General features: G+C 40.4%; 1 protein-coding gene across 6 annotated transcripts in view; it reads left to right on the forward strand.

Annotated features, from left to right (window-relative positions):
* LOC144699766 (solute carrier family 46 member 2-like) overlaps positions 1 to 11,827 on the forward strand; it is a 41,701-nt gene that overhangs the window by 5,230 nt on the left and 24,644 nt on the right. Inside the window, exon 4 of one of the 6 annotated variants that reach the window (XM_078571014.1) lies at positions 9,900 to 10,307. The exons of 2 other annotated variants lie outside the window; for them this stretch is intronic. In XM_078571014.1, the coding sequence (XP_078427140.1) occupies positions 9,900 to 9,903 (4 nt within the window). In that variant the 3' untranslated portion in view covers positions 9,904 to 10,307. Of the gene's footprint in view, positions 1 to 777; positions 2,691 to 3,392; positions 6,205 to 9,899; positions 10,308 to 11,827 lie in introns of those variants that run through there. 3 more of the 6 variants (XM_078570999.1, XM_078570990.1, XM_078571007.1) reach the window with 3 other exon arrangements.

An 11,827-nucleotide genomic window follows, 5' to 3' on the forward strand; every position in this document is an offset into this window, starting at 1 on the left:
GTGTACCTGCGCCGCATGAACTTCAGCGGTTATGAAGGCGGCTCACCACCACCTTCTCAAAGTCAATTAGGGATGGACAACAAATGCTAGTCTTGACCGCAAAACCCACATTCCATGAAAGAATTTAATGATCTCACTTCAGTTTCTGGCTCATTTTTGGGCTGTGGGAAATATCAAAAATAGACAATTGGCACGGTGAGCACGATTATCTTTAATTGTCAATGTGCTCAGAATTCATTTCATTACATAAGAAGCGATGGGTGTGCACAGTCATGAGAAGCCCCATGTTACACAACTGCCTTCATTGGAAGTGGCTGTGGAACATAACCTGGAATGTTGCACTGTTAGTTGAAAGAGAGCGACAGAGCGTTAACCATTGGGGTTGAAGGAGTTAAGAGAGGGAATGTGCTGTTGGGAAGAGTTTTAACTTCACCCGGTGCCCTGATGTAGACAAATGCTACATCATAACCCACCATGCTTGTGTCACCAAGCAACTATATTGAATTTGACACTTCATCTCCAGTTCCCGGTTCATGAACAAAGGAATTCAATCTTCAAATGAAAGATTGTGAAGCTGCAAATCTGACCTTCTCAGAGAAAACTAACACTAAGCTGAGGGAACAAGGATGGAGGTAGTTGCATTTTATAAGAAAAAGGATTTGGCCTAAGCTTCAATGATGAATTAGGAAGGAGATATGTGAATGCAGGATAGAAAATTAGAATTTTGTCTTCCTATTGGTACCTGTAGATTTGTAACATATTCTACTTCATTTGCAGTATTGTGGAGCGCAGATTGTCCAGACCTTCTAGATTTCCAGAATACTGATGTGAAACCCTGACAGAAGAGACATGAGAAAACAAACATGTACAAAGCTCAAAATTATTGTAACAAAAAAAGATGACAGCCAGATTACTTAATCTCAGGTTATTTTTGCCAAAAAAAAGTGTGTCCCACCCTGTTGGCAGGATGCTGAGTCAGTCTCACGTCTGGCGCATCTCTTCCTTTCATTTAATACTCCAATCTGCAACCTCCCTGCTCCAAGGTTCTTGTGAAAAATCAGTTTCCAATGGAGTTCGGATCACACAATAACCTCTAAGTTTTCAGGTCGATTTCCATGTTACCCACAGTGCCAAGACTCTCAGTCCAACTTATCAGGCCACAAAGATGCAGGGACAATCCAAGTCAGGGAAAACATTTCCTGAACTGCCCAGCAGACTGATCTTATCAGCGTTGTGGTGTGAAGCGCCCTCACAAGAAAGATCAGTGTCCTGCGAGCACTGTCCAATGCTTCCACTGCGACCAACAGGGACACTTTGGTAAACTGCGCAAGTCAAAACCCCCAGCACAGAACAGTTAGCCCAAAGATAGTTCACGAGGTCGAGGCCGAAAGCCTAGAAGACACTACAGCCATGCTTCTTGTGTGAAATTAGAGAATGTGTCTCTTCATCTTGGATTGCTGACATCATGGTAAATGGTCATCTAACAAATTTTAAATTAGGATTCAGACGCCAGTGTGACAGTCCTGTCAGATGAGGCACCATGGCTCCAAGGCCTTTGGATTCAAAGGACAGACACTCCACTTTACGGAGTGGGGGAGTCCGACACTCAGTCATCAACATGATTCTGGAACCACAGAGCCACAGCAACAAACAGATCCTTGAGCTGATGTACCTCGTCCATAATCAGCCTTACTCTCTCCTGAGCAGGGATGCCTGCGTAGACCTAGGCTTCCTTCAGATGGCAGAAGATGTCAAGATGACCACTGTCATGAGCCAATCAGAACAGCATGGTGCTGAGTCTTCAAACACTAAAGAGTACTCACTCTGATCTCACCTGCGATCTCTCTTTTTGGGGAGCAAGTTTGTTCATCATCATTCCAGGTCCCGGAAAGTCAGACCAACCTAACACACACAAGATTCCCATAGCACTTCCGGTGGAAGTGGTACCAGACAGGGATCAGCAGTCTGAGGAACCTCTACCTCCAATTACGATGATGGTACAGTTGGTAAGCACACCAATCACTGTGCATACACGGCAACTTCCAGCCAGCATGCCAGAACCACAAGGGATGCTGGAACCTCATAGCAGTGTCGCACCATCAGAAACGGAGGTGAGCACGCTATTCAATCTTCTTCTTGCTACAGGAACGCCCTTCCTGAGCCTCAGATAGCTTCCTGATGGCTCAAACAAAGGAGGAAGAAGAAAAGGTACCGCCAAGCAGATGAATACCATTTTCGTCCACCCCGCAAGAAAGAATCAAGAGTAACAACATCCATGCACCAACAAACCAACCAGAACAAACGGGCATGGCTTGACATCAAACAATGGAAGAAAAGAATGAAAACACGGATCCAACCTCCAAGCCAACAACAAGAACCAGAACCACCAGAGCCTGTCACTCTCCCAAAAGAACAACAAATGAGATGTGGAAGGGTTATAAAGCCTCCTGGCCACCCAAAACTCTAACTTCAAGGACTTTCAGGGGGGAGATGGAATAGTGAGAATGTGATTACTGTAGCAGCTATAATGTTAGAATAACATTAAGGTTTTAACAATAAGGTAAACGCACAAGACTTATAACAATGTAAGACTTGAAGTAAACTGAAGTAACTCCATATCCATGGGATAAGGACTTGACGGAGGTGTCGTAGTAGGGTTTGATATATATAGGGTTGTGGTGGGACTGAGTAGAGTAGACAGAGATGTGTAAAGACCTAGGATGGAGTCAGCTCCATTGCTGTACCCTCTGCCATATATATGTACATAATTAGGGGTTGTGAATAAGGACTTGCTGTAAATATACTCAAGACTACAAAACCTACTTCATGGTGTCCGAAGCAGGATTCTTCACACAGAGTGATGTCAGAAGGCAGATGACCCAGAGCCAGGGTCAGTCCAGAGATGGACAGAGATGTGTAAAGACCTAGGATGGAGTCAGCTCCATTGCTGTACCCTCTGCCATATATATGTACATAGTTAGGGGTTGTGAATAAGGACTTGCTGTAAATATACTCAAGACTACAAAACCTACTTCATGGTGTCCGAAGCAGGATTCTTCACACAGACGTATGGTTGAACGTGGAAATCGAGATCTTGCAGTACAGTGTGCCCTATACTTCCACAAGCTTCACTATATCAGAACCTTGTGATGGACTCGGCCCTGAAATCTGCATGAGGGCTTAAAGTTGCATAACATACTGACTAGTTCCCACTAAACACACCAGAAAATGTTAGGGCTGGTACATTCAAGTGTTCAGTGAATTTTTAACGGTGTGATAAGTTGCAATTACTGTCAACCTCCCTGCAATTGAGATTCTAATTTTACCACATGCTTTCAGAATTTAAAATTTTTAAATTTAATTTTAACTTTTCCTTTGTCCTTTTTTTACAGTCTGGACATGATTTTACAATGAATTGAGCATTCTAAAATACACTTCCTGGTTTAGTTTTTTGCATGAGTGGGGATATAAATTGTCAAGATGATCAACAACGAGTGCCACTTCTTCCCTAATGACAGCAAAATCCAAGCCAATTATCTTCCGACTTCTCATTGCATTTGACATGATTGCATTCACACAATTTCCCTTCACTGCGGTGCAGCTCAGTGAGATTGCCCATAACTGGTTCTACTACCTGTATCAACGCTACTTGCACTGCTCCAGTCCTCACTCACCTCCACAGACCCTCCCCCCCCACTGCCAACCCCCCAAAGATCCAACCCCTAATGCTCCTCAGTAACAAAGTGTTGCATAAAGATTGTCTGACAGCTGATGACAGTCTATTGCCATCATGATGAAGGCATCAGAACTGCCCCCAACTGAACACTGGGAAGATCAAAACCATTCTACTAGGCTCCCACCAGGTGAGGTCCGATCTGATCCAGCATCAACATCACTTTCACTCCTGCAGCAATGTCTGCTGCACCTTTCCCCACTGCTGCCAAGCTCAGCTGCACATTCAGCATTTCTACACTCTACTTCCTCCGCACCCTCCTTTGCCTGTCACCTACGATACACATCATCCAAAACTCCATGACAGAGTCTTCAACTGTCTTAACCCAGTCTTTGGCATTATAGAAATGGTGGCGTAATGGTGATGTCACTGGATGAAAACTGTCCTCTGAAGTAGTCTAAACTAGGAATGAGCAATAAATAGCGGCATTGACATAAATTTGCATATCTTGAGAATTATTTAAAAAGAATCCCCTCTGTCTCTTTTCCTTCCTCCCCACTTTCAAAAACGCACCTTTGACCAGGCTTTTGGTTCATTGCCCTAACCCCACCCTGAAAGCTCAGCACTCTCTTTTCATCTGAAGAACTTTCCACACAAAAGAAAAGGTGCTTCAGGATTTACATAGTTGTCTGCTTGAAGTCACACCTCCCAACTTTGGTTCACTCATGAGGTCCTAATCCACTCCTAACTCAAAGTCTGTTAATTTTCATATTAAACCACATTTGGAAACTACTTCACATAACAGTGAAACAAATTATGGCACTAAAAGTACAACTGTCTATGCAGATGCATGGAAATCCTACCACCCTCAACGTCCTCTTGGAGTCTGCTACATTAATAACAAGGCCCAGTTCTAACTTTCTTTTCAAGTGAAGAATCATCCACAAATTACAATCATTTCACAGAGTTGCTTGTGTATGGCTTTAGAAAGAATGTGGGAGTTTTTACATAAGTGGTTAATGTGTCAATTTGGCCAATACTTTAATCTCAATAAAGTAAAGGAACATGTAAACAGGAATACTTCAGAGGTATTGGTAGCATAGTGGTTACTGGAGTAATGATCTCGAGAAGAGTTCAAATCCCACCAGAGCAGCTGGGGAATTTAAATTCATTAATTAAATCAAGCTGGAATAAAAAGCTATCCGCTGTGGTAAGCATGAAACAACTGAATTGTTGTTAAAACCAAAGTGCTTCAATAATGTCCTTTAGGGATGTGTTATGGCACAGCAGATGGTAAATGCTGAGCTGCTCAAATCCCAGAGGGGAACTTGAAACAGCTACCACAACTGTTTTTGCAATTTGCATTTATTTTGAGATGCGTGCCGTGAATAGTAATGAGTCCACCGAGTCTTAGACATATTTAACAAAACTACATTAAACATTTATTAATAGAAGAAAAGATTTTAAGCACATATATAGGTCTACAAATTACTACTAAAATAACTCCTAAATCCCCTAATTAATCTAGCTCCCAGTTACACCTCCATTAAGGTAACAGTAAAACAACATAAATTTCAACAGACCCAGGCAAAGCACACAATACCCTGGATAGGGATATTCACAATGAGTTTTCTTAACTTCGGTTCCTGTAGACAGCAACTTGATGCATGGAGGCTGGAGGCTTTTCATACTTGTTAGATTTAGCGCGCCTTCTCCTTACGTGTAACCTCATCTCCTTTATACAGGTTTCACCCTTTTTAATGTAAATTCCATTGTCCCAATATGTCTTTGCAACTTTACTTTTTCCATAATATAAATATTCCATAGTACTCATATTATCATTAATCTTTGGGAAAAATAAACACATTGTTTGGCTTAGCCTCTGTTGGCTAGGTGTAACACCTTACCATCTCTTTGAAATTCATGACTCTGGTTTATACAAACATACAAATGTTCCTCACACCTCACATTCTAAAACTTCAGCCATGTTTACATATTTAGCATTTCAATCCTAGCTTCTCTTCTGATAACTCAAAGGCTCCAGACTAGTTGTCTGCAATTCAAATAAAACGCCCCCCACACACAACCTCACACAGAGAAACTGATCCAAAATCCACTATTAACCTACCTTTACAATAAATCACAATAATATTATGAAAATTATTATATTTTCATGACAGGAAGGAAATCTGCATGAAATCTCCATGTAACCCCCTCCTTACTGGAAAACGAACCATCATAATTTAAGAAGACGGCTTTATTTTCTTAGCCCATTTATATTACCTCATATAGTTATCTATATACCCACATTATTACATTATCAGATGCATGCATTAACATAACAATATATGTATACACAAATCCGAGGCATCAACAGAAATCTTTCCAGTCCAGTGTCCAGGTTTTTAAATGTCCAATTTTCCCTTTCAACTGCAAACTCTCGACAATGCATCTGCAATCAGATTTTCTTGTCCAGCCACATGTATAATCTGTAAATTAAATGGTAGCAGTAATAAACTCCACCTGAATAACCTTGCACTTCTGTCTCGAAATTTGTCCAGAAACTTAAAGAATTATGATCTGTACAAACAATTGTTTCTGATGAATTGTTTGCCACATAAATCTCAAAATGCTGCAATGCTAACACCAGACCCAGAGTCTTTTAGATTGTTGAACATCTTCTCTGTTGCACATTCAACTTCTGTGAAAAATATCCTATTGGTTTCTCAATTCCAGTGTCACCTTCTAGTAACAATATGGTCCCAATGCCAACTTAAATTGCTTGGCATAATTGGGTACTGCTAAAACTGGTGTTCTAGTCAATACAGCTTTCAAACTATCAAATGCATCCTGGCCCTCTTGTGTACATTTTTAATAGTTCAGTCAATGGAGCAACCACTTGGCTAAAATTTGGTAAAAATTTCTAGTAAAACCCATCCATGCCCAGAAATCTCAAAAAATCTTGTTTTGTTGTAGACACAGTGAAATCCACGATAGCCTTGACTTTCACAACTCTCGGAGTCACCTTATCATGTCCAATGGTATGGCCTAGATATGTAACTTGCGCTTTTGCAAATTCACTTTTAGCCAATTTCATGACCAAATTAGCTTCTTGTCATTGACAAAACAATTTTATCAATTTGTTAATATAAACAACACAATTGTCCAGACCTGCAATTACTTTGTTTGTCAGTCTTTAAAATGTTGCAGGTGCATTTTTCATACCAAATGGCATGAATTTAAATTGATATAATCTATCTGGTGTCACAAAAGCTGATATCTCCTTTGGTCTCTCCGATAACGGTATTTGCCAATATCCTCTTAGCAAGCCAATCTTTGTGAGAAAATTTGCTTGTCCCACTTTCTCGATGCAATCTCCCAACTGTGGTGTAGGATAAGAATCTGCTTTTGTTACCACATTCACCTTTCGATAGTCCACACAGTCTTTGTGTTCCATCCGGTTTTGGTACCAGCACAATAGGTGGACTCCAATTACTGCAACTAGACTCAATGATGTCATTTTGAAGCATGAATTCAATTTCTTTCTGTACTTGTTATGACATTGCTGGATTTAATCTATAAGGATGCTTCCTTAACGAAGATAAAACTTCTACACACATATCATGTGCAACTAAATTTGTCCTCCCCAGCTTATTCCCATAAATAGCTTTGTGTGACTGCAATAGCTTCTCCAAATCACTTTGACCTTGTCTGGAAGGTAACTCAATATTACATTTAAATTTTCAAGTACCCTGTCATTATCCAATTTGATTAGAGGAAAATCAATTTCAGAATCCTGCACTCCTACCTCTTTCTCATAATCCACCATCACTAATACCTCCTTTGGGTCCTCTTCCCTGTCAAAGTACTTTTTAAGTATACTTACATGACACACCCTCAACTTCTTTCTACTATCTAGAGTATTTAAGAGTATTTATTAAATAATTTACTTCGCTCAGTTTCTTTTCAATCCTGTACGGCCCACTAAACCTTGCCTTTAATGAGTCACCTAGTACTGGTAACAGAACTAGCACTTTTTCCTCAGCAACACAACTACGAGCTGTAGCTTTCCTGCCTGCCTTCATTTTCATCACTTGCTGTGATATATTTAAATGTTCCCTAGCTAACTCACATGCTCTGTCCAATCTTTCTCTGAAGTTTGATACATAATCCAGGAGAGTAGTTTCTGAATTTTGACCCACCAATTTCTCATGAATCAATTTCAGTTGTCCTCTTACCTTGTGACCATAAACTAGTTCAAAAGGACCAAAATCAGTTGATGCATTAGAAGCATCCCTAATAGCAAATAACAAGGATGGAATTCCCTAATCCCAGTCCTGTGGATAGTCCTGACTATACACCCTCATCATAGTTTTTAAAGTTTGATGCCATCTTTCCAAAGCCCCTTATGACTCAGGATGATAAGCTGTTGACTTAAACTGTTTTATCCCCAAACTGGTCATTACTTCCTTAAACAACTGTGACATGAAAATTGAACACTGATCTGATTGTGTTTCTTTTAGTAATCCATATCTGGTAAAAAAAATGTAGTCAACTTTTCCACAATTCTCTTTGTTGTAATATTCCTATAAGGTTTTGCTTCAGGAAACCTTATGGACACATCCATTATTGTCAGTAAGTACTGATTTCCACTTTTAGCCTTTGGGAGGGGTCCTACACAATCAATCATGACACTAGTAAAAGGTTCTTTAAGTGCTGGAATTGGAATTAAAGGTGTCGGCTGAATCATTGCTTGTGGTTTCCCTATCACCTGACATGTGTGACATGTTCTATAGAATTTGACCACATTTCTAGGCAATCCAGGCCAATAAAAATGTTTTTGTATTTTTGCCTGCATCTTTCTAATCCCTAAATGTCCCCCAATTGGAATTTAATGAGCAATTCTCAAAATCTCATTTCTATATCCAAATGGTTTAACAATCTGATACTCTTCCCTCCAGCTTTCATTTGCTGAAACATGATAAGGCTGTCATTTTCTCATTGAAACACTACCCTTAAGGTAATAACATTCTGGAATACATTCTGCCTCTGTTTCTGAGTAAGCTGTTTAATATAACTGTCTTATTTGTGTATCCTTTTTCTGTAACTCCACCAACTACCTTAAGCTAAATACCTCAGCTATATTATCTCCATTCTTTCTTCCTAAACAATGTTATCAAAAGCAGCATCAGCTAATTGGACTTCTACATCTTCTCCCTGCCTTTTAACTTCCTGTTCTTCTTGTTTCAACATGTGAGCTTGTGATCTTGTTATCACACAATCTGGAAACAATCCAGGATGCTCTCTCTGCAACACTTATGTTGAAGACACCTCTACAGGCTGTTCAGCTGCCATAGGTATCACCCACCTCTGGGACCCAGCTATATCATTACCTAAAATAAATTGAACCCCTGCATTGGAAAATGTTTCCGTTACTCCAACACTCACCTCACCTAATTTCCACTTATTCTTTAAATTTACCAACCATAACGGAATAGGTTTAACACCTCCATGAAATCCACGTATTATCTCCTGTGATACTGCCTCTGAATAACAAATATCACTATCCCACAACATTAAGGATTGACTCATCCTGGTGTCTCTTAAAATTTTAACATCTTTACCTACTACACCCTGTACACATGAAAAGACTTTCCCCTCACATACAAAATCTTTAATCACTTCTGAAACCTGCTCCTCAGAACTCCCTTGGGTAAATTGACTCTTCCTGTTTTACCTGTACACAAACCACTGTTTTTTCCTGTGCCTGAACCTCAGAACCCACAGTACTTTTACTTCCAGAACTTTTCTGCACCCCAATAATCCCAACAGATTTTCCCTGCAATTTCCAACATACTGATTTCATTTGTCCAACTTTATTACAATGAAAACACCTCAATTTTCAAGTGTCACTTCTACCCTCAGCAACTTCCTTTTTATTCTGAGAAAAAACTCCCTGGGAATTTCCACCTACTCCTCTTCCCTGACTGCCCACCTTCCTTTCATCTTCCCACTTTCTATCCTTCTCTGATTTAAAAAGGTGACAAAAAAGGGTTTAGATCTATGAACTAACTCATAATAATCAGCTATTTCTGCTGCTTGCCTTATCGTTTTAACCCTCTGTTCCTCCACGTGGGTTCTAACTACGAAAGGAATTGAATCTTTAAATTCTCCCAAAAGAATTACTTCTCTAAGAGCTGCAAATGTCATCTCTACCTTTTGGCAGGTAATGATGGGTGTGAATAGAGTGGACTGCAGTGTTCAAGAAGGCAGCTCACCACCATCTTCTCAAGGGCAATTAGGGATGGGCAATAAATGCTGGCCTAGCCAGCAATGCTCACATCCCATGAATGAATAAAAACTAAAGCATGAGTCAGATAACAGTTTCAGCCATTGATATTTCAAACAGTTGGACAGCTCCAAAGCTTATTTTATGTGATGGGCACACGTCACTCAGAAAATGGTGCTGTGTTGCACTTAAATACTTCAAGTTTTATTCGTACAACTATTTTAAATCAGTTGAGGTAAAGATAAATGTAATATCAAACAGTACATAACCATCAGTATACTCTAACCTTGACAACATTTTATAAATATTGACACAATAAACGCAGGAATCGGTTCTTATTTTAAGAAAATCACATGTTACTGTTAAATGGGAAACATTTCCCCCAGGCTAGACTCTTTACAACCTTGTGTGTCCAATGTCGTTGCCTTACATGGTGTGACTTTCAGAAGTGATGCCTACTGAAGGTATGGTCTTCATTTTGCAAAGTTATAAACAACCGTATGTCAGGGAGGGGAAGCTGGGACAATGCTTCTTTAAGAACCTCACATTACAGACAGTCAAGTGAGATTTCCACAAAATCCTCACGTCAAACAACAGGATACCCTCGGAAGTTACCCTAGTTTTATGCCTAAGCAGATCTCCAGCTGACTGCTGCACCAGCCTAATGCTCTGGCTTGCCAATTTATTTATGCTAAGATGCACCAGACTCATTACAGAATGAAAGTGCACTGTCGTCACTCCAGGTAGTGTATGAACAATTCACCCGCTGTTCAGGATCTCTTGCAGACACAATTTCAGGCATCCAGCTCGTGGATTATAATTAAGGCTATAATTAATTAATTGGAGACTAATGTAACCTAATAACTGCAGTCTCCTAAGGGGTGCAGCCAACAATGCTCAGACTCACCAGTTCCTTGAGTTTTATGTAAATGCAACAGGTGGATAGGCCTTTTCACTAGAAACCTTTCATCTCATGTAACGTTAACCCACTCCAGAGACTTGAGCGCAAAGCAGTTGAGTGCAGTACAGAGGGAGTGCTGCATCATCAGAGGTGCCGTCATCCATATGAGATATTAAACTGAGGCCCATCTTCTCCTCCAAGTGGAAGTAAAGGATCCCACGGCACTATTTCGAAAAAAAATCAGGGGATTTTTCACCAATGTCCTGTCCAGTATTTATCCCTCAATCAACATCGCTAAAAATCAGGTTATCTGGTCATTCTCATATTGCTGATTGTGAGAGCTTGCTGTGCATAAATTGACTGCTATATTTCCTCCATTAAAACAGTGACAGCACTTCAAAAGTACAGCATTGGCTGTAAAGTGCCTTGGGATGGCCCAAGGTTGTGAAAGGTGCTATATAAATGCAAGCCTTTTCTTTTGCACCTTGTATGCAAGTCACGGATGTTTTGGGTGTGATGGCAGGAAGGTTGGGTGATCACACTGAATGTGGTAATGTGGTTATTTGGCCTTTCATACTCTCTACCAGGACCGCCATGCTGTCTGTACAAGTTGAGTAGGGTGTGGAAAATGGACCAAAGTGTTTCACTCCTGATTACTATCAAGCAATCCCTATTAGAAATGTGTATTGGTGGAGTCAGGTGAGCTGGGCGTCCTTCCCTGTTGCTCTGCAGTTTGGAATGTGTGGGCACTCACATGGCTTGACCAAGAATGATGGCCACCTGGTTAGGTACTGAAGTTTGGTGGCCCATGTGGAAACAGACCTTCAGGACAGGGGAGAGGAGACAAATAGTAAAAATTAAATAAGCAGCAGTTTTAGCATCTGAACCGAGTGTCATCATGGGGCAAGTGTCATTCTGACCCTGAAACTATATGTGGAATACTAAGAAGATTAACACATTTGAC

Source organism: Cetorhinus maximus, chromosome 2, assembly GCF_964194155.1.
Source record: "Cetorhinus maximus chromosome 2, sCetMax3.hap1.1, whole genome shotgun sequence".
In the NCBI taxonomy this organism is placed as follows: Eukaryota; Metazoa; Chordata; class Chondrichthyes; order Lamniformes; family Cetorhinidae; genus Cetorhinus; species Cetorhinus maximus.